The sequence below is a fragment of the Lutra lutra genome, chromosome 7 (assembly GCF_902655055.1).
Source record: "Lutra lutra chromosome 7, mLutLut1.2, whole genome shotgun sequence".
NCBI classification, from domain to species: domain Eukaryota; kingdom Metazoa; phylum Chordata; class Mammalia; order Carnivora; family Mustelidae; genus Lutra; species Lutra lutra.
In genome coordinates, this window is record NC_062284.1 from 130062268 (window position 1) to 130089427 (window position 27160).

General features: G+C 42.9%; 1 protein-coding gene across 3 annotated transcripts; it reads left to right on the forward strand.

Annotated features, from left to right (window-relative positions):
* Positions 1-24: 24 nt before the first annotated feature.
* Positions 25-26322, forward strand: VIPAS39 (VPS33B interacting protein, apical-basolateral polarity regulator, spe-39 homolog). 3 transcript variants are annotated; one of them, XM_047736038.1, is made up of 20 exons: positions 25-141; positions 4751-4843; positions 5485-5587; positions 7436-7582; positions 8656-8694; positions 9047-9111; positions 9907-9963; positions 12489-12581; positions 13321-13354; positions 13855-13957; positions 15451-15478; positions 18191-18264; positions 20215-20290; positions 20735-20869; positions 21482-21523; positions 21848-21937; positions 23266-23352; positions 23936-24025; positions 24440-24544; positions 25280-26322. In XM_047736038.1, the coding sequence occupies exons 2-20, from the start codon at positions 4751-4753 to the stop codon at positions 25298-25300; spliced, it is 1482 nt and encodes a 493-aa protein (XP_047591994.1). In that variant the 5' UTR covers positions 25-141; the 3' UTR covers positions 25301-26322. The 3 variants fall into 3 exon arrangements, with proteins under 3 accessions (XP_047591994.1, XP_047591993.1, XP_047591995.1); XM_047736037.1 differs by lacking the exon at positions 25-141 and adding an exon at positions 419-537; XM_047736039.1 differs by lacking the exon at positions 25-141 and adding an exon at positions 4478-4497.
* The last annotated feature ends 838 nt before the right edge of the window (positions 26323-27160 follow it).

A 27160-nucleotide genomic window follows, 5' to 3' on the forward strand; every position in this document is an offset into this window, starting at 1 on the left:
GCTCCTCCTCACTCCCACCCGGTACTTCCGTTCCACCTCGTCGGACTTCAGCTTCTGCCTGTTCTAGAGTTCTTTCAGGCTCCCTCGGGTTATCGCTAAAGGGGCCCGAAATGCAACCGCTCATACAACCATTCATCACCGGTAAGGCCACAAAGAACACATCTCATTGTTTCCCTAGACTCTGAATTGGCCCTGCTGAGCCTCACGGGAATTGTAGTCTTGTTAGGTAACCGGCTGGATAACCGCGGAAGGTCGCGCTGAAAGTAAAGGACTTAAGTGCGGTGCGCCGGCCGTTCTGGGAGTTGTAGTCAAGGAGCCCTGTGTCTCGTCCAGAACGTGCGGGAGGACAGTACCAGAAAAACTACAATTTCCAGCATGCCCTGCGACTCCTTTCTTGACACACGTGCCCTCCTTCCGCCCCACCCGCGACTGATCGCTTCCGCCCATTTTCTATGCCGCTTAGCCTGACTAGAAAGGGTGGTCCCGCGGCGGAAGAGTCTGACGCTGTCCTGAAAGGGTGGGCTCGGTGTGGAAGAGGTGAGGGTGTCCCAAGCCGTGTGGGCCGCGTGTCCGGCTGATTCCAGCCTTTCCGCAAACTTATCCTTTCCCCCTGTTCTCTGAGGCGTCCCTAGACTCCCAGGCCCGGCTCTTGCAGTCGGAGCGACCGAGTACGCTGGGAGCCCGAGTACGCTCGGCATTGGGGCTCTAAGTGAGCTTCGACATTTGATTTTGAAGGATCATTTATTGTGCCGGCGATCCGCCGGGCCCTGGCGAGTGCAGTAGATCCACGGCTTCCTGGACGTTCGTCGGTAGAGTCGTCTTCGGTTAACCCACATTCCCTGGTCTTAGTTCATAGTCACGTATTTAAGCCTGGCTCCGAAGATGATGGTTAAATCTGAATCCAGCTTCTCGGTAGCTGGTTTGTGAAGCGTCCTGAAGTAGGGAGCGTGTTGGTCGTGGATTTTTTTTTTTTTTTTTTTTTTTTTTTTGCGGATGCCTGTTTTCCTTCCCTTTGTCATGTCTTGTGGATTTGCTGCCCTGTCTTGTGGGCTCTCAATGAACAGGTGACGACAGGGACAAGCCTCTGCTGTATTTGAAATCATGTTGAAGCACCCTTTTCAGTCACTCTTAAAATCGTACCTGGTTTTAACTTCTAGAGCCGTTAAATTAACTTTCTCTCTTTCCTTGGCAAGTAAATCTAGGTTCTGGGTTGGCTTTAGAAGTACAAATTGGTGTCAAGTGTCCATTGCGGTTGCATGGTTAAAAAAAGATTCCAGAAATCCTCTGGTAGATTACTGGGCTTGTTGGACACATTCTGTGCTTGTTTGTAGATATTTACAGACATTTATTTACCGCAGGAAGCTAAGGACCTGCCCTGGTTTTCCCTAGAGTGAGACAGGGAAGGACCATGCATGTCAGAGTAGGAAAGATCCAGGAGCCGGAAAACCTGGATTATAAAAGCAATTAGCAAAGTGGTTTTGGTACCTAATCCTTTTGTGCTTCATTTTCCTCACCAGTGAAATAGAGATGGAATCTGCCAGGCCTATGTTATAGAGCTGTTGTGAGGATGACAGAGTGCTCTGTAAGTTGGCATCTGTGCCAGGGACATTTACATGCTCTACCCACTGACTTCAGTGTTTGTGAGAGCCGTTCTCAGCATTTTTGTGTCAAATTAATTGTTTTAAATTTTTAGGATTGTTTAAAAATGTATTCTTTGTAGATTTTTCCAAGTTACCATGATGCTTTATTAATAAACATCAATAATGAGCATTAATTTTATGTCAGGCATTAAGTGCTCTACATGTATTAACTAGTTTAAGCCTTCCAACAATTTTGTGAGGTAGGCATCTATTGTTATGCCCATTTTACAGATTGGGAAACCAAGATGGAAAGGTGTCAGTAAAAATCCTGTGCTAAACAGATACGAAATTTAATATTTACTTTTTTTAAAAAAAGATTTTATTTATTTGACAGAGAGAGAGCGATCACAAGTAGGCAGAGAGGCAGGCAGAGAGAAGGGGGAAGCAGGCTCCCTGCTGAGCAGAGATTTCCCAATGCCCAGCTCGATCCCAGGACCTTGAGATCATGACCTGAGCCGAAGGCAGAGGCTTAACCCACTGAGCCACCCAAGCGTCCTTAATGCTTACTTTCTGCTAGGTGTTTCCTGAGTCCTATTTCTTCTTCACTGCAGTCCTGTAAAGTAGGCTATCATTTTCTCCAACACCTAGACATAGAATTATTTAACCAGTTTGCTCAGAATTGGGAAACCAAGATTTGAGGGCTTTTTCCCTAAGACTTTATTTATTTGACAGAGAGAGACACAGAGAGAGAGGGAACACAAGCAGGAGGAGAGGGAGAAGCAGGCTTCCCGCTGAGCAGGGCGCCTGATGCAGGGCTCGATCCCAGGACCCTGGGACCATGACCTGAGTCAAAGGCAGATGCCTAACCCACTGAGCCACACAGGTGCCCCAGAAACCAATATTTGAATTCAACCTGCCTACTATAAAGCTTGTGCTTATACCACCATTAGGGATAATTTCATTGTATGTGCCAGCTTTATTTGGCTTTAGATATCCAGAAGGACTTTTAAATTATATTTGGATTCAGTAGAGATCAATTAGTGATGTCTGCCATGGGAAGGGATCAGATAGGAGAAAATACCCACCATACCTTGCAATCCCTGTATCCCCTGAGAACACAAGAGTCAGGAAGTGAGAGTGCAGATGATTCCCAGGCTCACAATTCTTCAACTTACAATTTTTCAACTTTATGGTGGTATGAAAGTGATACACTTTACATATATATATATATATATATATATATATATATATATATATTTATTTATTTATTTGTAAAGTAAGCTCCACACCCAGTGCAGAGCCGAACAGGGGGACTGAATTCACAACCCTGATATCGAGACCTGAGCTGAGATCAAGAGTCGGACCCTTAACCAACTAAGCCACATAGGCATCCTAAGAGTGATACACATTCAGTAGAAACCATAGTTTGAATTTTGAATTTGGATCTTTTCTTGGGCTGGTAATAAATACAGTGTAATACTTTTTTGGTGCTGAGCAGTGGCAGTGAACCACAGCTCCCAGTCAGCCACATGATCACAAGGTTGAACAACTGATATATTTAAACTATTCTGCACCCACACAATCATTCTGTTTTTCACTTTCAGTACAGCAATGAATAAATTATATGAGATATTCAACACTTTTTATAAAATAGGCATTGTGTTAGATGATTTTGCCCAACTGTAGCTAATGTAAGTATTCTGAGCATGTTTAAGGAAGGCTAGGCTAAGGTGTGCTGTTCAGCATTTTCAGCTTAAAATATTCTTGACTTATGTTGGGTTTATCTGGATGTTAATCAGATAATATCTGTAGAGTACGTCCAGGGCCATCAGAAGCTTCAACGGGGCGCCTGGGTGGCTCAGTTGGTTAAGCAACTGACTCATAGTGTTGGTTCAGGTCATGATTTCAGGATCATGAGATCAAGTCCCATATCAGGCTCAGTGCGGAGTCTGAGATTTCTTCTGTCCTTCCCCCTACTCATGCTCATTCGTGTGTGCTCTCTTTCAAATAACTAAATAAAATCTTAAAAAAAAAAAGAATTCTTATATCTCAATGCTAAGAAAGAAAAAAAACAGCATTAAAAAAGAAGCTTCAGCAGGGCTGCCATGATGAGTCTATCTCAAGCTTCTGTTGTGAAAGGTACTATTGAAAAAAAAGGAAAAGCAAATTGATTTCTTTAAAATTTGATGTGTAGCCTTTGGAGTTATGTTTGTTGCTTTGGGAGTTTTGGTAACTAGTTCTTAGTTTAAATCAATTTTCACTCTAACCAGTGGCATTGATAATTTAGTTTGTAATTCTAGGGCAAAACTTTTTTTTCAGAGTGAAATATGATTTTTTTTATAGTAAAGTTTATTGAGTACAAAGCTCCCAAAGAGGAGGGGACCTGAGAGGGTTGTCCTGAAATCTAATTTTAGAATAGTTATGAGAGAGACTTAGAGTGTTTTGACTGATTCTTTATATACATTTCTTAGCTACACCCTCAGTTCCTAAAATTTGGCCAAAACTTTTTGGTAAATCAGGCATAATTTGAAGATGCAGGACAATTCTGCTTCATTTAATCATTCTTAGGCATTTAGCAAGCATAGATGAGAGCAAGATATTTGCCAGTTTTATTCACTATAGTATATTCCAGGAGCCTAGGACAGTGCCTCAGAGATGGCCCTCAGTAATAGATATGTGTTGAATAATACATGAACGCAGTTATTATTTGTTTTGTCGATACTTTGATTGATCTTGTGTATTCAGCAAAATTTGTGATGCATTCTTATAACTCTTTCCTGTCTTGTACTATTACCCTCATATGTATCAATGCTGAATACCCCAGTTCTGTTGCAGGGTCCTTCGGAAGAGGGATTGTGTCTTGCACTTTGCACTTTGTAAATATCCCCTCAATACTTGAGAGAGTGCCTTGAACAAAGTAGGTGTTCTAGGAATGAATGACTACTTGTGGTTAAGTAGAGGATCAGAAGTATGGTTTGATCAGTTGGAGACCCAACGATCGGATTTGATGTGACAGATTCAGTATTTCCTTTCTCAGATTCTTTTAAACATCTCCAGTAACTGCAGGGTGGGGTGGGAGGGAGAGTTTGCAGTGATGGAACCTAAAGCTTTTGGAGCTCTTTTGGAAGCAATCCAGGGAGGGAGATATGTCTGTCTTACTCTCACTCCAGATGAATCGGACAAAGGTTGATGAGGAGGAGTATTGGAACAGCTCCAAGTTCAAGGCTTTCACCTTTGACGATGAAGATGATGAACTCTCACAGGTAGGTTTTTGTGAACAATTGGCGCAGGTCACACGTCCACAGTGCCACTCTAAAATTCCTTTCCCTGATATCCTTGGTAACCTGGCTTTTGACTGTGTCACACTTAGGCTCAAAAATGTTTTGGGTCAGATCTTTAGAAAAATCTTCATAGAGAAGAGCTCAGAAAAAAGAGCCAGAAGGATTGTAAAAACCAACCCTCTGCCCTTCTTACTTTTATTCTTAAGGTGATTTCAGTTTCTTTTTTTTCCCTCAGAATCCCAAGTCTTTTATCATGTGATGTAATTTGTTATTTTTGCATGATGAACTGGACTGGATGTTGTCTTTATTGCTTCTGTTTTACAAATGGGGAAATGGGTTTATTTTTGGAGAGCTGGATAAAACTCACTCAGGTTTTTACACAGCAAGTCATTGCCACGTATATGATTAGAACTTAAAAGCAGCTTTCATTCCTTCTAAGTCTTGCCACTGGACTGCAGTGTTGGCTAAAAAGCAGTTTGTTTTCTTGGCAAATATTTCGCCGGCGAGGCGTTCGACTGCAGCAAGTGTTGCCCATCTCCAGTCCTAATGGCAACCTTCTTGGTTGTCAGAGAGAGGTGGGAAGTAGTGACTGCCTGAGTGCCCTGCCTTATGTCCCTCTGCAGCTAAAGGAATCCAAGAGAGCAGTGAATAGTCTTCGCGACTTCGTGGATGATGAGGATGACGATGACCTGGAGAGAGTCAGCTGGAGTGGGGAACCTGTGGGAAGTAAGTAGAGGAGGCTGTAGGAAGGGATTGATCCTCAGGGTTCTTGTCACTAATGAAGGCGCCACTTGCTTATCTCCTCAGTGCTTGTTAGGAAGGGGAAAGAGGGGAGACTATTTTTAGATGAGCATACATTTAGAAATTTAACCCTAGAAGAAACTTGAGGACACAACAGCAGTAGTTGCCATATGGCTCTCCAGGTCTGCCATCCTGGGGCTGTCTTGGCTGGCTATTTCAGACTCATTTAGGATGCTTGTTAAAGTTAGGTTCCTAGGCTTTACTCCAGAGACTGATTTAGTAGGTCTTGGGAGTGGGGGTTGGGATGGGGGGGGTCTTAATTTATCATAGGCACTGCAGGTGCTTCTGATATTCAGTCATATTTGGAACTGCTGGCTTACTTGCTCTTAACCGGCTGGCAAGACTGACTTCCTTAGCCACCAGGCCTCGCTGTCTGGCTATTTTATAATACCACTTAACACCTTCGCAGAGTCCATCTGATTTTTAAGAATATTTTTAAAAATTTTCTTAATATAGGAAATACCATCAGGATTTGAAAATCAAGTATTTTAGGCATACAGTGCAAAGTTGCCCTCCCACACTATCATGCATCTACTATTCTCAGTTCCTTCTATCCCAAAACACTGCTGTTGTTTGCTTCTTACGTGTTCAACTGAAGATTCTTTTTACGTGTGGAAATGCATATAGGAATTTATTCTTACTCCCCTTTTTCTTTATACCCTGCTCTTTTCACTTGCCGATATAGCTTGGAGATCTTTCTGTATCCATACATAAAGAAATTTCTCACTCACTCCCTCTTAAAACAGGAGCATAGTATTATGTTGTATGGATTTTCCATAACTTATTTAACCATTCCACTTTTTTTTTTTTTTAAGATTTTATTTTTTTGACAGAAAGAAAGAGAGCACAAGCGGGGGAATGGCAGAGGGAGAGGGAGAAAAGCAGGCTCCCCGCTGAGCAGGGAGCCTGATGTGGGGCTTGATCCTAGGACTCCAGGATCATGACCTGAGCGAAAGGTAGACACTTAACCGACTGAGCCACCCAGGTGCCCCAACCAGTCCACTTTTGATGACTTTTAGATCATTTCCAATCTTCCCTTGTTTATACTGCTATCAGTAACCTTGTTTCCTGCCCAATATGAGTGCATGAAAGATCAGTTTTTAGAGTGAAAACACTGGCAGAGGGTATTGGCATCTGTACGGGGTACACGTTGCCAGGTTGTTCTCCACAGGGGTTGTACTCCCACCAGCAACGTTCGAGTGTTCCTGTTACCCCACAGCCTTGCCACCAGAGTATTATCAGACTTTGGATCTTTGCCAGTCTTCTAGGGGCCAGCGGTATCGCAGCGTACTTTACTTTGTGTGATTCGCTTATTAAGTGTGAGCATCTTTTCCTATGCTTAATAGCCACTTGAATTTCCTTTTCTGTGATCCATTTATTCATTTCCTTTGCTCCTCTTTCTGTTGATTAGTCTGTTTGATTTTATCCTTTCTCCCTGCTCCGGCTTTTTTTTTTTTTTAAAGATTTTATTTATTTATTCGACAGACAAGTAGGCAGAGAGGCAGGCAGAGACAGAGAGAGGAGGAAGCAGGCTCCCTGCTGAGCAGAGAGCCCGATGCGGGGCTCGATCCCAGGACCCTGGGATCATGACCTGAGCCGAAGGCAGAGGCTTTAACCCACTGAGCCACCCAGGCGCCCCCTGCTCCGGCTTTTTAAGTCCATGTCAGTAAGGGACCAGGGCCTCTGGTGAAAACTTGTAGTGTTTATCAGAATGCTGGATGTCAAGGATTCTTTTGGATGAGAATCACTGACTTAGTTCTTACTATCTCACAGGTATCTCATGGTCCATCAAAGAGACTGCTGGCAATAGTGGGTCAAGCCAGGAGGGGCGTGAACAGCTAAAGAGCCGAAACAGCTTCTCCACTTATGCGCAACTACCCAAACCTCCTTCTACATACTCCCTGAGCAGCTTTTTTAGAGGTAAAGAGTGATGATTAAAGAGACAGAGAGTCCTCCTTTTCTCTTAAAAAAAAAAAAAAAAAAAGTCACTCAGGCTATGATTTTCATTTATTCTGGAAGAAAAAGATTATTGGAGGGTAAAAAATTATCTTTGGAGCTGACAGGGATTAAAAGTGGGAGAAATGAGAGAAATTCAGAGGGATCAGACTGGGTTTTAGGAACGAGATGAGCAAAACTGATATTAGCTCTGTGGCAAGTACTGAAGAAATTTCCTTAGGTCAGAATTCCTGCCTACCCCTGTGGGTATCTGTTGGGAACCCTTGTGCACTGCTAGTGGGGATGTAAAATGGCACAGCCCCTGTGGGGCACAGTATGGCAGTTCTTCAAAAAAAAGCCAGCCAGACATACAGGGCCAGATACGGAATGGTTCCATTTCTGTAAGATACTTAGCATAGTCAGGTTCATGAAGACAGCAAAATAGTGGTTACCAGGGGTGGGAGGTAAAGAGGCATGGGGAGTTATTGTTTAATGGGTAGAGAGTCTCATTTTGGGACGATGAGAAGGTTCTGGAGATGGATAGTGGTGATAGCTATACAGTGTGAATATACTCAGTGCTACTGAACTGTACATTTAAGAATGGTATAAAAAATTCTAGTTTAGGTCATGTATATTTTACCACAATTTTTTTTTTTATTTTTTTTTTTTAAAGATTTTATTTATTTATTTGACAGAGAGAAATCACAAGTAAGCAGAGAGGCAGGCAGAGAGAGAGGAGGAAGCAGGCTCCCTGCTGAGCAGAAAGCCCGATGTGGGGCTCGAACCCAGGACCTGGGATCATGACCTGAGCCGAAGGCAGTGGCTTAACCCACTGAGCCACCCAGGCGCCCCTATTTTACCACAATTTTAAAAATTTTCCACCCTCTGTGTCTCATGGCACCTCAAATTTCTGAAGTTGAATGGAGGTATTTTTTTTTTTAAGCCTCGAGTTCCCATATTACATAAAAAGGTTCTGTACATACTGTATCCTTAACCAAATCTGAAATGGCTCTCACTTGAACCATTGACCTCTTTCCTTATATGCTCTTTACCTTCAGGGAGAACTCGACCTGGAAGCTTCCAGTCCCTTTCTGATGGTAAGCACTGATTCTCTGCTCTTGATTGCTGTGGGAGATGTTACTGATATGGGGTGCAGTCTGGGGAGTCATGGGGACTGGTGGTAATTAGAATTTCTTCTGAATCTACCACTATTATTAGAGAAATTTTCTGATACTGAGTAAGGAGGTCAAAATCGTTCTGGCTGTAGGAGTAAGGGATGATTTCTAGGGATGCTGCCTTTGGGGAGGAGCTGAAATCTACTTTGGGCCGTAAGGATACCTAAGATGCCTTGGGACCTCACAAGTCAAAAAAGGTGTGTGAGAGGAAAGCAGAAGAGGGAAGGATTGACCTGAAGATGGTGTTCTGAGCCAGCTGCCTGTTCTGTTTCAGCTCTGTCAGACGTACCTGCCAAAAGCTATGCTCCAGAGCTGGGCCGACCCAAGGGGGAGTACAGGGTGAGTTATACTTTGCACTGCACAGTTCAGAGCACTTTGAAGTACATTATCTTGCTTGATCTTCCCAACTTTTTGAGCAGCTATTATTTTAACTTCTTTGTAGATAAGAAAACTGGATATCTAATAAAATAAAATAAAATAAAATAAAATAAAAATCTAAAAAAAAAAAAAGAAAAGAAAAGAAAACTGGATATCTAAACACCAGGGCTTGCCTTGGATCTCACAGCTGTTAAGTGATATAACTGGGACTCAAAATCTATTTTCTGATTCTGTCTTGGTACACATTCCTTACCCATTATACTGCCTTTTGGAGGCTGTATTTTGAAACTTTTGATCATTGCTATGGTCTGGAAGCTTGGTGGAGCTCATTTTCCCAAGAAGCACATAACAAAGCACATTGATTCATAAGGAAGAAGCTGTATCATAAGATCCAGAAGAGGAACATGTTTTCCTCTTTCCTTCTGTCTGCAAGACCATTCTTTAGAATCCCAAAATGTGACTAACTTGTGTCTGAGGAATGAAATCCTGAACCAGTAGGCATAGGGTTTTGTCAGTTGATACCTTCCCTCTTTGATCCATTTCTTCCTGCTTTCATTGTCCCTGTTCTAATTCCTTCCCTGTTCTTGTTCCTTCAGAACAAGACCATCCCTGTTCTTCATTTTTTTTTTTTCATTCATTCCCTCCCACAAAATATTTCCCTATCAGAGAATAAAGATGAGTTTTAGGTGAGGAGCTGGAACACTGATAATTCTGATCCCTTAACTTCTTGAGATGCATGTGTTGCTAACATTCCAGGATTACAGCAATGACTGGAGCCCCAGTGACACAGTGCGACGCCTCCGGAAGGGCAAGGTAAGGTCACCAGAGAGAGGAGTCTTGTGGGGGAAAAAACCACCATGGCTGGGAGAAAATATTTGCAAAATGCATACATTGTAAAGGATTTTTATCCAGAATATACAAAGAAAAATGATTATCTTTAATAAGATAAACGACCCAATAAAAAACTTGGCACAAGATTTAACCAGTTAAAAAAAAAAAAAGATTTAACCAGTTATATCAGAAAAAAGTTACATGAATGGCCAAAGAGCACTTGAGAAGATCTTCCACACCAAGTTATCAAGAAAATGTCTGTTAAAACTGTGAGATACTACTATACAGCCACTAGAGTGGCCAAATTTAATACTGATCATACCAAGCATTGGGAGGCTGTAGAGGAGCTAGAGCTCTCGTACAGAGAGAGCAAGAAAGTGAAATGTTAAAACTACTCTGGAGGGGCGCCTGGGTGGCTCAGTGGGTTAAAGCCTCTGCCTTCGGCTTAGGTCATGATCCTAGGGTCCTGGGATCGAGTCCTGCATCAGGCTCTCTGCTTGGCAGGGAGCCTGCTTCCCTTCTTCTCTCTCTGCCTGCCTCTCTGCCTACTTGTGATCTCTCTGTCTGTCAAATAAATTAATGAAATCTTAAAAAAAAAAAAAAGACTACTCTGGAAAATAGTCTGGCAGCTTCGTACAAAGTTAAACATACACTTAATTTTATTGGTAGACCTTTACAATCCAAGATAAGTGAAAACATATGCTCGAAGATAAATATCCAGGGGCACCTGGGTGGCTCAGTAGCTTGAGTGTCTGACTTTTGGTTTCAGCTCAGATCATGATTCAGTGTCCTAGGATTGAGCCCTGAATCGGGCTCGCGTTCTGTGCAGAGCCTGCCTGTCCCTCCCACTCTGTGACCCCTCACTCGCTGTGTGTACGCTTTCTCACGCGCACGCACTCTCTTTCTAACAAATAAAATCTTTTAAAAAAGACTTGTACACAGATTTTTCATAATAGCTCTATTCATAATAGCCCCCCAAATGGCAAATATCCCTCAGTAGGTAAATGGATAAATGGTAGTATAGCCATACAATGAAAACTACTTACCAGTGAATAGGAGCAAACTAGCAGTACTCATCACGACATATAGATTCCTCTGAGAATTGTGATATTGAGTGAAAAGTCAGATATAAAAGAGTACATATGGGGCACCTGGGTGGCTCAGTGGGTTGGAGCCTCTGCCTTCGGCTCAGGTCATGATCCCAGGGTCCTGGGATCAAGCCCCGCATAGGGCTCTCTGCTCCGTGGGGAGCCTGCTTCCTCTCTCTCTCTGCCTACTTGTGATCTCTGTCTGTCAAATAAATAAATAAATTTAAAAAAATAAAATAAAAAAATAAAAGAGTACATATTACATGATTCTATTTCTGGAATTCTAGGAAAGGGAGACTTCAGTGACTGAAAGATGAGTGGTTGCCAGGAGCTAAGGATGGGAGGAGGGTGTTGCCGTCAAAGCCTATGAGGGAACTTTTTGGTGTGATGGAGTTGTTCTGTATCTTGGTGATGGAGCAGTTACACGGAATTTTTTTTTTTTTATAAATTTTACTTTATTTTATTTTATTTTATTATTATTTTTAAACATATAATATATTTTTATCCCCAGGGGTACATGTCTGTGAATCGCCAGGTTTACACATTTCACAGCACTCACCATAGCACATACCCTCCCCAATGTCCATAACCCCACCCCCCTCTCCCAACCCCCCTCCCCCCAGCAACCCTCAGTTTGTTTTGTGAGATTACGAGTCACTTATGGTTTGTCTCCCTCCCAATCCCATCTTGTTTCATTTACTCTTCTCCTACCCCCGTAGCCCCCCATGTTGCATCTCCTCTCCCTCATATCAGGGAGATCATATGATAGTTGTCTTTCTCCGATTGACTTATTTCGCTAAGCATGATACCCTCTAGTTCCATCCACTTCGTCACAAATGGCAAGATTTCATTTCTTTTGATGGCTGCATAGTATTCCATTGTGTATATATACCACATCTTCTTTATCCATTCGTCTGTTGATGGACATCTAGGTTCTTTCCATAGTTTGGCTATCGTAGACATTGCTGCTATAAACATTCGGGTGCACGTGCCCCTTCGGATCACTACGTTTGTATCTTTAGGGTAAATACCCAGCAGTGCGATTGCTGGGTCCTAGGGTAGTTCTATTTTCAACATTTTGAGGAACCTCCATGCTGTTTTCCAGAGTGGCTGCACCAGCTTGCATTCCCACCAACAGTGTAGGAGGGTTCCCCTTTCTCCGCATCCTCGCCAGCATCTGTCATTTCCTGACTTGTTAATTTTAGCCATTCTGACTGGTGTGAGGTGATATCTCATTGGTTACACGGAATTTTATGTGTGCTTGTCAAACTCACTGAACTCTACACTTGGGTCGATTTTATTGTATGTAAATTATACCTCATTAAAGAGAGAACTGGTCATCTCCACCCTTATGCTTTGGCAAGACTCCATCAGGACATCAAGACTTCTTGCGCACTAATTCTGTTCTTATTCTGCCAGGTCTGCTCACTAGAAAGATTCCGCTCCTTACAGGACAAGCTACAACTCCTAGAGGAAGCAGTAAGCATGCATGATGGAAATGTCATTACTGCGGTAAGTTGTGCGTTTTGTTTGTCTGCTTAATTGTGGTTTTCATTACTTTCTCAAAGTCCTGTCAGAATAGGACTTTAACATTTTAAGTTAAATGTCTAGTAGAGATCCTGGATTCCTCTTCAAGTGTAGGATTCTCAGTGATACATGCTCTGAGACTCACCTGGCAGGAAATGCATTGTATGTGGAACTCTAGATGATAAGCAAGAAGCAACAGGTTGGCTACTCTGTTCTAAAAAGTAATCTGAGCGGCGCCTGGGTGGCTCTCTTGGTTGAGGGACCGACTCTTGATTTCAGTTCAGGTCATAATCTCAGGGTCGTGAGATCAAGCCCTGCATGGGGCTCTGTGCTCAGTGGGGGGCCTGCTTGGGATTCTCTCTCTGCTTCTCTCCCTGCTTGTGTGCGCACGTGTAAGTGCACATGCGCGTGCTCTCTCTCTCAAATCTTTAAAAAAATAAAAACAAAAAAGTAATCTGAGGCAGGAGAAGTATGAGAGCAGTGTCTCCCATAGGGAGGTATCTCTTGCCAGTATGGGAATGGGCAGGTGGACTCCTTTCAGACACAGCTCAATTCCAGATGTCTGTCACCCGGCCTTCTGTCCCATAGAGAAATCTGTTGTCTGGATGTGCCAAGACTCCTAACGAGTCGCTGACCTCATTCCTACACATCAGGAGCTCAGGGCAGGGCTTTGTGTTTGAAAGGTTACACAGGGTAATTTACTCTTTATTCTCTTTTCCTCTAGGTTCTGATCTTCCTGAAGAGGACCCTGAGCAAAGGTGAGCGTGGATTGAGAGAAATTATCAGTTGACAAGATGCCTGCTACATTTGAAGGGAGAATGGCATTGGGGCCTCCATACCAGAATTCACCATCATCAGCTGTGTTTCAGAGACAGTGGGGGGCCCAAGACTTCAGAGTATTCATCTCACCTGTAAGGGCACTTGTTCATCCTGCAGGGTGATAACTACATGAACTCCAAAGCCTCCCTGCCCACTAGACAGGCAGATGGCTCTGTTGGTTTGAGGACCTCAGAGTCCACGCCAGGTGCCTGCTGGTTGGGGCGGTGAGAACTGAAGTCTGACTGAAGGGCCAAGAGTGGCCCTGGATCGGGAGGTGTGTTGGTGGTGGGTTGAGCCAGAGGAATTGGTACCATAAAAAGCTGTTCCTCACTTGTGATTGGCTTTGAGATGTTTGGAATGTATGAGGAAGGAGACCAGTTTCACACTTGAGTGTAATATGCTTTACTCTTTCCCCACCTAACTCCCGCCTGCCGGCCAGAGATCCTGTTCCGAGAGCTGGAGGTGCGACAGGTTGCCCTGAGGCATCTCATCCACTTCCTTAAAGAGATAGGGGATCAAAAGCTGCTTTTGGACCTCTTCAGGTAAGAGCTGATCATCTTGTGCATGAAGTTTACTAAGTACTTTATTCGAGGCTCCCTGGAGGATACAAAGAGAAAAGACACTCTCCTTTTTTGCTGTTAGGTGAGATACTGAAACACGACAGGATAACTAATAATGCCCCTCAGCCGGCGATAAAATGATAGTGTAGCAGGGGTTAAGAACCAGGCCCTGGAGGCCAACATACCCGCGTCGAATATGGGCACCACCGCTTTGTTCATAGAGTGACCTTGAGCAACCAACCACTCTAAGTGTCAGTTCCACATCAATAAAATGGAAATGATGATTCCTGCCCCACAGGTCATGAAGATTAAGAGTTACTGTGGGGAGAGCACTTAGTGTAATGTCTAGTCTGTGTTAATAATATTTTTAAGCATTTTATTATAAAAGACTTAGAATAAAGGTATTTCTTATTAGTTGGTCCCCAGTGATGCCAGTGGGAAGTACAGTGGAAGAGCAGAAGCAGCAAATACAGTTTTCAGTCAGGATACCCAAAGAAAGCCTCATGGAAGTGGTTAGGAATTGAGACTAGGTAGGAATCTGGTAGGCGGAGAGGCAGGAGGTGGGCATATCTGCTGGAGGCCCAGGGTGTGGGTGGGTGACTTCTACCAGGTTTTCCTTCCTTCCCTATCTCATTCTAATCAGTAGAAACTATTTCCTGCCAATAGATTAAAATGTATCTTTATTATGTCCTTTCTTCAATGTCAGGGAAGTGGTTGGAACCTCTTTTTAGTCTGATATGTGGTCCAGCGTAACTCCAGTTACGCAGTGCCTCTAGCACAGTGATGAGCTGTCCCAGAGTCGGAGGTGGGGAAAGCAGATCACCTGCCCAGGGCCAAGATTACGGATGGTTAGCCAGGGATTTGCAGAAGACATGTTCATTGAGGCAGGCTGTTCCCTTCCTCAGTTCCCTTCCTTTCCAATCAAGAAAGCTTTATTAAGCATCAGCTTCAGGTCAAAGCTGTGATTTAATTACAGTGGTCCATTCAGAATAAGAAGGAATCAGAAGACAAAGTCCTTGTTCTCCAAGGCCTTACACCATTGGGAGAAACAAAGCTTTTTCTACACTGTATGTGAAAACAACAGAGAACAATATAGGAATTTCTTTCCAAGATTGTACTGTCAGAGAAGAGTGCTTAATCTTTCCAAAAAGCCCTGTATGATTACCGCTGGACCTTTATGTGGAGTCTCTGAGCCTTTCTGTCAGGCCTGTTAACGTTACAAAGTTGCTAGGGGCCTGCAGTGCTTTCATTGCTTTTCACTCAGAGTGATCAGGGGAACAATGATACCTGATGCACCATGTGTTTTCAAGAGATTGCTGGTGGTAGAAAGTTTAAGAAGAGGAGGGCTTACTCATGTATGGAGGTGAATTGAATTTGAAATTGTGTTTCTCCTAGAGCAGTCATACTATTTTGTGAGGTTATATTGCCACACGTCAATAGCTAAAAATGCCCTGCTCCCTTCTGCTTCTTCCCAGGTTCCTAGATAGAACAGAAGAGCTTGCGGTAAGTGTGGCCTTTGTTTCAGTTGGGGACTGGTTTAATAGAAATCTAAGCCAAAACCCAGTCTCCGAGATCAGACTACTTAACGGTTTTCTTCCTTTGGTGTTGATCGCATCCAAAAGAGAAAGGGAAGCCTGAAAACTTAATCCAAATGATGTAGTTTCTTTCTAGATGCTCTTTTGATAGGACTTATGAATAAATATTTTTTTGAAGAATGAATAAAAACTGGCCTGCTCAGTTTATAATTTTATTTTAGTTTCTAGTTGTTTTCAGTTCCTGGTTTGTAGGAGCTTTTGGGTTTTGGCTTCCAATACTAGAAAATGTTGTAAGTTAAGAGGGATGAGAAACCAGATATGGGTCAAGAAGGAAGATAGGTCAAGCTGCTGGTACACTCAATACACATATTTGGCTGAGAGCTTGAGGACTGTTAAAACTGATTTTTGGCAGAGTTTCACCATTACAGAATAAACTCCTGGAATACAAGAATAAAGCTGAAACTGTACCAAAAATTTCATTCTATTATTATTCTATTATTAGTAGTAGTAGTGATCTACTTCTAAAAGTTTGCCGTTATAGTGCAGGGGTTAGAATTCCTCAGCACCAGCAGTGGCCATCCCTGCCATTTCATTCTGTGAGTTACTGCACCGCATGTTGGCAGTGAGATCAGTGCTCACGGTCAGCTGACCTGAGAATCTTGCTCCCCTTTGCCCAGCAGAAGGTAATTCAGGAAAATGTTTTTCAGTAACATTTTGTAAAAGGAACTTGTAGTTAATATTCAAGGCATGGGAAACTCTCTGAAATCCTTTATCATAATGTACTGAAAAGGACTGGCAGTCTGTAACAATCATTTGGAAAAGCTTTTTGTTTACATTTTTTTTTTTTTAATCTCCAGAGATTTGAAACTGTAAGGAAGTTTTTCCTACAGCATTCTTACAAAGTTTGATTTGTGAAAATCTGTTTTGGGTAACTCATTTTCCTCTGAAACTTTCTTATTTTCTCCCTTTTGCTATTATTTTTGAACTGAAGATGATTTATCATGCGTGCTGTTGTATGTAAACTTAGAGTTTTCCAACCTTGCAAACTTCAGAAATGGCCAAGTTAATAGTCTGCTTTCAGTTTATCTTCATAGAGTGGGAAGGTTACCTAAATAGGACTTTATTGAAAGGCTTAAGGCCAAAAGGAAATTGAACAATAAAAATTAACTATAACTCTTCAAGATGACTTTCTTTGATACTAGGAATGATTATATGCCAGATATTTTATGAAGATTAGATTTTGGTATAATCTCTTTATTTACATTTTTATACACTTGTTTCTAAAAGGATATACTGCCCTTTCTAAAGCCAGTTCGTTCTCTTAATATTGATATTAACTGTCAGTCTGTTAATTTTTTAACCCTTGGAAAGTTTTTTTAAAGATTTTATTTATTTATGAGAGAGAAAGAGAGAGGAGCAGAGGAAGAGGTCTCAGGACCCTGAGATCATGACCGGAGCCAAAACCAAGAGTCAGAGCTTACCCCACTGAGCCACCCAGGCTCCCTGATTCTTGGAAAGTTTTAATAATTGTACACAAAATTGCAAGTTTTACAATCACCATTAATTATTGCATCAATTAATCCTTGTAATAATAAATAGGGATTTAAACTTAAGTTCTTTTCTTGGATTCCGAAACAGAAAGCACATGAGATTTTCTTTCAGAGTTATATGTGGAACCTGTAGTATTTGAATGTGAATCTTCAGTCGGTGTCAGCAGTGAATCAGAGGACACGGCTTATTCCTGTCATTTATATTGTTAATTACTAGTTATTTACAGGGTCATGTTATCATTGATCATGTATAATTGCAAGGGTGCCAAAAATAATGCTGAAGTAAGCATTTAGTTCTTTGGCCTTTCAAAGGCTAAGGCTGAAGCAAAAGCTGGCTTTAGTTAAATAGTGAGGCTGAAGCCAGGCTTTGGGGTAAAGCTAGGCGCGTACCTACTCAGTACTTCATTATGGGCAAGCACTTGTCAGGTAAGCGCTTCCTATGGTGATGGCCATCTTCTCCATCTGTGCTGTTGGACATGGGAGCACTAGTCACATGGTAAAATGACTAATGTAAGTAAGGATAGGAATTGTTCAACTTAATTAATTTAAAGGTAAATGTAAACTAAACGGGGTAGTGCTTACTGTATTGGGTATTGCAGTTATAGATAAACCCAAGAGTGATTTTGAAGATTTTAAAAAAATTTTTATTTATTTGATAGAGAATGCGAGCATAAGCAGGGGGAGCAGCAGAGGGGAAGGGAGAAGCAGGCTCCCCCTGAGCAGGAAGCCCAACATGGGGCTTGATCCCAGGACCCTGAGATCATGATGACCTGAGCTGAAGTCAGATGCTCAACCGTCTGAGCCACCGGTGCCCCAAGATTTTCTTTTTTTTTAAGTAATCTCTATGCCCAGGATGGGGCTTGAACTTAAAACCCCGAGATCAAGAGTCGCACGCTCTACTTACTGAGCCAGCCAGACCCCAAAGAGCAATTTTCAGTTACTGTCTACTCTCTCCCTACCTGCTGCCTGTCCACACACAGAGGAATCTTTAATAATGAAGAGTTTAGTTTTTTAAGGATGTAAAGGCTACTTACATCGCTACTTCACCCTTTAAAGGAGGCAAAATAGACAAAATGGTTCAAGCCTTTCATTCATTCATTCATTCATTCATTCATTCATTTATCTTGTAGCTGTCTCATTATCGTGAGCACTTGAACATTCAGGACCCTGAGAAACGAAAAGAATTTCTTAAGACCTGCATTGGGTAAGTCTAGGGGAGAAATGTTTTTAACACTAAATATTCTTACACAGAGAACTGAAGAGACTAAATGAGGGTGGAGGCGATAGGTAGTTGAAGGGAAAGGCTAACGGTGGGTCATACAAGCATCATTAAAGGTGGTCTCACTCAGTGATTCCAGACAGTAACTCCCCAGTAGAGTTTTCACTGATGGGTAGTAAATTGAGAAAAATAAAGACAATATAAAGAGGTTTTTTTTTCTACTGTCAAATTTATCTAATTTGAAAGTCTGCCTTTTATTCTGGGATTTTTTTTTTTTTCCTCCTCTCTCTCCCTTTTTTGGGGGTATAATAGGATGTAATTTTTTTTTATGACTTTATATATTTTTAAAAAGGTTGGCAACACTTTACGTTCCATATTGTTTTCAGTGTTACTGGTCCCTGAGACCCCAAAGCACAGGTACCACTGATTCAGTACAGGTGTTCATCCGGATATAAGTCCCTGTAAAAACCAGCCCCGCATAATATTCTTCCAGTGATGAGCACTCGGTGCTCTTGGAAGTAGCTATCCTGTTATTGGACAACCTCCATTATCGTAAAATTCTTTTTTATATTGAACTAAAACTTGCTTCCTTCTGTCTTTCAAGACAGGCATAGAGTCTACACAGTAGGTCTTTTTTTTTTAAGATTTTATTTATTTATTTGACAGAGATCACAAGTAGGTAGAGGGGCAGGCAGAGAGAGATGGAGAAGCATGCTCCCTGCTGAGCAGAGAGCCTGATGTGGGGGTCGATCCCAGGACCCTGAAACCATGACCCAGGCTGAAGGCAGAGGCTTAACCCACTGAGCCACGCAGGCACCCTACACAGTAGGTCTTAATTCACATTCAGTATTCACAGTTGCTTTAGTCATTCCTCATGGGATAGGAGTTCCAGGATTCACATTTAGAAATTTGTCTTTGTCCATGCAATCCTTAGTTTTAATGTTACCAGATACTAAGCTATGTCATAGTGGCCTCTGGTGAACAAAGAGGAATGTTGGAATAGTGAAGTAACTGAAACCTATTGCTGTCTCCCTTTATCTCTTCTATAAAAATTGGCTGTGGCTCACACTTACCTGGGATAGTGTAACTGAGTTTCAGAATTCTTTGGGGGTGAGTAGAGTACTGGACTAAGGCAGTACTTTCTAAAGAAGAGACTGTGAACTGGAAGCTTAATTCCTGGCATTATATCTTGGTTTACCACGTATGACTTTTAGGCAAGATACTGTTTGTCCCTCAACTTTTTCATGTGTAAGAGGATGGGACCCTTGATATCTGTGTGGGTATGTGACATTCTTATCAGCTTATACACGTACTTCTATGCCTAGTAATTTAATTTTACCTTATACCTCTGCAGTAGGAAATAGCTAACGATTGTAAGCCCCTCCTAAAGAGAGTTAAGCATTGACATTAAGGCCGGACAGGAACCACAGGGCTTCACTGGGATGTGGATGCTGGGCAGTCGGCTAGGCTCACTCATACACTAAGTGACCCGTTCGCCAAATGTTCCAGCTCCTACAGTGAGAGGTTTCTAACTCATTCCTCAGCAAAACCACTGATGACTGTATATTTTGTGGACTTTCAGGATCGTTCTTTTTTTTTTTTTTTTTTTTTTGAGGTTTTATGTTTTTTTTAGTAATCTGCACCCAACAGAGGTCTGGAACTGACAACCCTGAGATCCAGAGTTGCACACTCTACTGACTGAGCCAGTCAGGCGCCCCTCAGGATCCCTCTTGAATTGGCAAAACCTAAAATACAAAATCCCAGCTAAGGGTCTATTCTCTTTCCTCTCTCTCTGCCTTGCAGGGATGCTCTAATGGTGCCTTGGGATCAGATTTGTGAGGTGCTGTGAGCCTCTTACAGTGGTGGTTTGGTCTACTTGGGTTTGTTTCTTGTTTCAGTAGAGAAAGGGGTACTAACCTTCTGGCTCTTTACCAGTTTGCCATTTTCAGCAGAAGATTCTGCACATATTCAAGACCATTACACCCTCCTGGAACGCCAGATCATTATTGAGGTTAGACTCCTTGTCACTACATTTTCTGCTTCAGAGCCAGTGCTCAGTGCCATTCAGCATCTGGGAGACCTCTGTGCTCTGCTGTGTATGTCATTTCCTGTTAACATTCTCTAAGAGCCTTTCATTTCCTCTTTCTGTGATTGCCCTTTTCCCACCATTGTTCTCAGGCTCCTTTTTCTTCTCACTTGCTGCTGACCTGGAAGTTTTTCTCTCCCCCCCGCCTCAAGAACTCCCATTTCATCCTTACTTCTCCAGTCTTCATTCAGCATGGATCTATCATCATTTTATGGATTTTAAACTCCCCTGGGCTGTCCTGGGCAGTTTGTTTCTTCTTTGCCTCTTCCCTAGGAAAGGAAGCACAACTGCTATAGTATTTCATGTTTCTCTTCTGTCTCTACTCTGCGGACATTGTTGTTTTTTCTCACTTGGTTCACTCCACCACAGGCAAATGATCGACATCTAGAGTCAGCAGGACAGACTGAGATCTTTCGGAAGCACCCCCGCAAAGCTTCCATCCTCAACATGCCGTTAGTGACAACGCTTTTCTACTCGTGCTTCTACCATTACACGGAGGCTGAGGTAGAGGCAAAGTGTGAAAGACTGCACGCACTCGCACCGCACCAGAGGAATAGCGTTTGAAGCCCCTTATTTCAGTATGCTCTTAACAGTGGGTGTACATAGTTCCTGGGGAGGTCTACCTGGAAGCTTCCCTGGCCCTCCGAAGGGGTGAGCGAAGAGGGAAAAAGAGGTTTGGAAGGGCTTGTGTGGCTTCCAATGAGCTGGCTTGCTAGCATAGCCCATGCGGTCTCACCGGTGCTGGTCCCACAGCAGTCCCTGCTCAACGGTCCATAATTTGAAATGGGTTCGCATGGTATGAAGAAGAGCAGCAGGGTGTTAAGTATTTGTGTGTACTTAAAAAAATGTTTTTTTGAAGAGGTTCAAGTTTAATATCATAGGTGGGAATGATCATAATGATCACAAGATTGGCATTAAATTGAGAAATACACCATACCTATTAATCTGGTCTTACTTAGCCCAGTTAGACCTGGTGGAGTTTTTCTCTTAAGTTAACTTCTGGGTTTAAATGGCTACAGAGAGGAACGTACAATGTCTAAGTAGTGGAAAGACAATGTTAGGGTGGTATTTGGGAAAGTCGGTAACAGTAAAATTCCTTCTCCACTTTGATCCTAGGGGACGTTCAGCAGTCCGGTCAACCTGAAGAAGACGTTTAAGGTAGATATAAATTGGTCAGTCTTTGGTAAAGTGGTGTCAGGGTAACTTTGGAATAGCTATTGCTTGGTCACCCTGCACAGGAAGTCCTTTGACAGTCACGGTTAAAGGCAGAGGGAGTGAGTGTGTGGGAAGTGAGGGAAGACCTGAACGGCATGGCCGGCAGCAGTGCTGGGACTTGGGAAGAAAGAGGTTCTTGATAACTTTGCAGGATTTGCATTTTAAGGGACAGATTCAACACCAGGGAATATTTTTGCCTGACTTCCCTAGAACTCTCCCCTGATGCATTTCTACTCCCCCTTAATTCCCCTGGTCTCTGCTTTTTAGATCCCAGACAAACAGTATGTGCTGACGGCCCTGGCAGCTCGCGCCAAGCTTCGAGCCTGGCATGATGTCGATGCCCTCTTTACCACAAAGGTGCGTTCCCTGGGACTGTCTGGTGCCACTGGGGCCTTGGACGTATCATCTTATACTCCATGCTCATGGGGATCTCACATTCTAGTTACTGGGTTACATTTTTCCTCCAACTTTTTATTTTCCAAGATGTCAAACTGAAAGAAAAATTGAAAGAACGGTATAATAAACACACTAGTCGTCTTATTCCACGGATTTAGTAACATTTTTTGCCATATTTGCTTTCTCCTTTTTCTTTTGCTGAACCATTTGAAAGTATGTCACAGACATCATGACACTTCTCCTTTGCATACTTAAGCATTTATTTCAATTATAACCAAAGTATTAGTGTCATTTTCAGGATATTTAACATTAATTTTATGATATCGTGTCTATAGTCTATATTCAAATCAGCTCATTAGAGCTTTTTGTTTTGTGTGTGTGTGTGTTTGCTGTCAGGATCTGGTCAAGGATCTTGCATTTCTTTGGTTGTCATGTCTCTTTATATTTTAAATTTCATTTTTTCAATAAATATCATTTTTTTCTACTGTGGGTTTGAGAATTTTCTCTCTGTTTGTTAGGTTTTTGTTATTGTTGTTGTTGCTTGGGTTTTTGTTTTTTTAAAGATTTATTTTTAAGTGATCTCCACACCAATGTGGGGCTCAAACCCATGACCCTGAGATCAAGAGTCATGTGTCCACCTACTCAGCCTACCAGCTGCCCCCTCCCTTTTTGGTGGTAGTGGTGGTGGTGGTTAGTTATTTAATTAGCTACATTGACTACCAAAGCAATACATGTCTGTGTCAAAATCAAACACTATACGAGAGCACAAATTACATGGAAGTTCCTCATCCATTGTTTCTACCTGCTCCTGTCTCAGTCCCTTCTGCAAGGCAAATACTCTTAAGAGTCTCATGCTCTACCGACTGAGCTAGCCGGGCGCCTGCAAATACTCTTAAAAGTTTGATGGGTAGTTTTCCAGACTTTCCCTCATGAATTTACAAATACATTTACATGAATATAAACACAGAGGATAGGATAGGATTTTTTCTACCCAGATAAGTTCATACAATAAGTATTATAAAGTAAATTGCTTATTTCAAATAGGCATATTTCACAGACTTTATTCTGCCTGTAGATCTAAGAACTTATTTCATATATCTGGCTCTTTTCCACCCTCTTAAATTCCTTGACTTTTCTGAAAAAATTCTCTCTCTTCACTTCTCTATCTCCCACCTCCCATCCATCCATGCTCACCACCATGTTATTCTAGTCTGACCATAAAATGTATGGACACAAAGTGTGTTGAGTCTGTCTTGCCTAGCTACTGCTGCCCTGTCTTCCCTTTTCAGAACTGGCTGGGCTACACTAAGAAGAGAGCACCCATTGGCTTCCATCGGGTTGTGGAAATTTTGCACAAGAATAGTGCCCCTGTCCAGGTAATGGCCCCTAAAAAGCGTTGCGTGTAGGATCCTCTAGGACACCCAGCTTTCAGCCTCTTACTGGTCGGTGATGGGAGACTTGAGACCTGCTCTGCTTTATCCTAAAGATAACATAATGGCTATAGTGGACCTTGAGATAGGAAAAGCGAGGAAGGGAAGTTCTCCTCTGCCTTCAGAAGTAATCCCAGACTGCCCCTTTCTGAGGAGCATCTACTGTGTTTAGCCTATGTGAAGCACTGAGATACTAATCAAATGATACAAAGGAGAGCTCAGTGAGAAAGGACATCAAGGAGCAATGAGCACAGCACCGGAGCATATCTAGAGCACACCTGTTGGCCTGGGTACCCAGCTGTCGGGTAAGGCAGTGTGTGCCCTTCCCATCTCTTCTGGGTGAGCGTGGAAGTACTGCATACAGTCTGCCTCATTCTCCATTGCAGAACTCGTCCCATGGTTGATCATGGGAGCGGTAGGCATTAGATATCAGAACCCTTGCCTTCTTGAGGATTTTTGTTATCTTCCTTTTAGAGTTCTTTGTTTTGTGGGTCTGGAGGTCATTAATCAGAAGTATCTTTTCCCGTAGGTATTACAAGAGTATGTTAATCTGGTGGAAGATGTGGACACAAAGTTGAACTTAGCCACCAAGTTCAAGTGCCATGATGTTGTCATTGATGTGAGTCCCTAAAAAAAAAAAACGAGAACCTTGTGTTGGACCCTTGGTGGAGAGTGGGGGATTATGATATTCTCTGTCCTAGATCCTGAGGTGCTTTCAGTTTTGACTTGATAGACAGAATGATCTGTCAAGAATTAGTTTGGAAGGAGTTCCCTATATTGTTTTCGCAGCCTTTTGACTATAATCTGTTTTTATAAATTTGTTGCACTCAAGGAATTCACAGAACTGAATCCAGCCACATCAGCTCTATAGACTTCTCTTCAATAAGAAATTCTGTAGGTGTTTGACCCCACTGTCATCCCACTACAACCCCTCAGCCTCTCCTTGAACCTTGGCCCCACGTTGGGAATGGCAGAAAGAAAAAGGCCCTCATAGAGAAGGCTGATTGGAGGTTTTATATCTTCTGGTGTACAGACTTGCCGGGACCTGAAGGATCGTCAGCAGTTGCTAGCATACAGGAGTAAGGTGGATAAAGGATCCTCAGAGGAGGAGAAGATTGATGCCATTCTGAATAGCTCGGTGAGCAGCTTATGCCTTCCGCGGTCCCAGGAGACGGTCCTCTTAATACCATCAAGTATATATCCCCAAGGCCTGATAGGGTCAGAGTTTGCAGACCGTCATGGGTACAAGGATCTCCTGCGGGCCTAAGGATCTGAAGCACTGCTTTGAAAAGTGGAAATTATTCCTTTTGGATGTGGGATGGTCCAGTGGTAATCTGGGGACATGGGGCTGAGACTTCACATAGCACCGTGGTCGTCGTTAAACGTAGCAGGTAGGAGGTGCTAGTCCAGGTGGTATGGAAGCAACGGCTGCAGATTCGGAAAATCCTGATGGGAGTTCCCTGGGGCCAGGTGTGATCTACCTGTTGGAAATAAGTGGGTAAAACAGGTCTTAGCTATTTGGGCAACACAGCTGGCTCATCTCTCATAGTGGGAAGTTGCTGAGCTTTTCGTTAATATGAAGCTTAGCTCCCTGTTTGATGTTTTGGGACCTACTCTGGGATCATCTAAAGCTAGTGAGTCTTGGTCCTGTGGAGGACAGAACCAGAATAAATGGCCTAAATCAGTCTTACAAGGTACAGAATGGGTGTCAGATTCATCTTTGAATAAGCAAACTCCCTCACATATTAGAAAAACAACTCTTAACTTCCCTCTCCATTCTTCTTCTTTCTTTATCTAGCTGTTAGCCTTGTTTTATTGTCCCCTACCTCTCTGTAGGGGTCATGGAAATGGATATGGTTTGTTCTTTCCACAGCAAATTCGATGGAAGAACTAAGTGGCATCAGCTGCCCTGAACCTGCCTCATTTCTTCCTTTCCTGCCTGTGAAAGTAGAGCGTGCTCTTCGTTGGGATAGTTACAGTACCACACATCGCTTGGACCCATCATCGACAGGCAGTGCCTGCTACTCTTAGGACAGAAACCAGCGCCTGGGCACAGACAGCTTCAGACTGATCTGTCCAAGGATCATCGTCTAAAGGCCAAGATTTAAAGCTTTGACTCATGAGGAAGATTTTCTCCACCTGGTGCTCACATGAAGGTGGGAGTAATCTCTAAATTGGGCCCATATTGGGCAAGATCTCTCTTGGTCTGGGAAAAATGACTGCTCTAGAAAAGAAGTTACCTAGACTAAGAGGTCAGGTGTCATAGAGTGGCCACTCCATTCCTCTTAGCTAATTATGACCCTGGACTTGGTGCTGGACATTGGCAGTTCTGCTCTGAATGAAGTCAGAGTAGAACCAAGATGGCTTTCTCCCAAGGGACCTCAGGAAGGGGTGCCAGTAATAGCCAGGACCTGTTGGACGTGCCTTCACACCAGACTGCACAGAGTTCTCCACGTAATGACAGAGATTGCCCAGATGTCATGTTTCTTCAACCAGTGCCCTCTGCTGCCCCAGTCTAGCCTCTGTCCGAGACTGTGGTTCTTCTCTCACCTGCGCACCGAGATGGCCTTGTGTGGGAGATAAGGACATCCCCGTTATCTTTGCCGCTACTTCTCCCACCCTAGACCCATAACCTTTTATGGAGCTCAGATTCAGCAGTGTTGGAGTGCTCCCCCCCTTATGCACAAATCTCATTATTTCACTAGGAGCTTCCAGAAGGTTCACCAGGGCTAAACTCAGAAGCATTTCGGATGGTTAGGATATTAAGATGAGGTTTTAGTTTCACTTGGTTTTCAACAGGATATTCTGTAATACTAGCTTCCTGCCCTGTGCCAGTATTAACCTCTCTTCTCTGGGACTGAACTGGGTTTCCCCGACATGCCTAAACTCATAATAAAGCTTTTTCCTCCTTGGTGCCTTCTCTTTCCCTCCCAGTTGTTTTGTGCAGGACAGTGAAATAATTTCCCTGTCTCTTGGGACAAGAGAAAACCTGCCTCAGTGACTGTATTCATTATCTGTCACTCTAAGTCATGGAGTAATGGTGTTCATGGCAAAGAATGACTGTATGGTTAATGGAGCACCAAGCTGGGAGACAAAAGATCTAGCCTCTTAGCTCTACCGCTGACAGGCAGTGTGGTGGGTGATTCCCTTTCTCTGGACTTTCTCTCTGGACTTACTATCTTAACCTGTCATAGGATGGTGTGTTTCTTTCAGAGCCTATAGAATTATATGCTCCTGTGCTGTGGGTGAAGTGATAGAGGAAAAGGAGCTGTATAGAAGCACACAGCAGGGGGCGCCTGGGTAGCTTAGTTGGTTAAAAGTCTGCCTTCAGCTCAGGTCAACATCTCTTGGTCCTGGGATTAAGCCTGGCATTGGCATGGGGCTCCCTGCTCAATGGGGAGTCTGCTTTTCTCTCTCTGCTTCTCCCTCTGCCCTTCCCCACTGCTCACTCTCTCTCTTTCCCCCAAATAAATAAATAAAATCTTTTTTTTTCCCCAAGATTTTATTTATTTGACACAGAGAGAGATCACATAGACAGAGAGGCAGGCAGAGAGAGAGGGGGAAGCAGGCTCCCCGCCGAGCGGAGATCCCGATGCAGGACTCGATCCTAGGACCCTGAGATCATGACCTGGGCCAAAAGCAGACGCTTAACCCATTGAGCCACCAAGGCACCCTACCCCAAATAAATAAATAAAATCTAAAACAACAACAACAACAAAAAAGCACATAGCAGGCTTTAAGGGATGTGGTTCTC

What these genes read in the sequence shown, in the direction of transcription:
- VIPAS39 (XM_047736038.1), top strand. Translation starts at nt 4,751, where the DNA reads ATGAATCGGACAAAGGTTGATGAGGAGGAGTATTGGAACAGCTCCAAG. An exon ending in ATAGAACAGAAGAGCTTGCG is followed by an intron (nt 15,479 to 18,190) that starts GTAAGTGTGGCC and finishes TTTATCTTGTAG; the next exon opens with CTGTCTCATTATCGTGAGCA. An exon ending in ACCATTACACGGAGGCTGAG is followed by an intron (nt 20,870 to 21,481) that starts GTAGAGGCAAAG and finishes CTTTGATCCTAG; the next exon opens with GGGACGTTCAGCAGTCCGGT.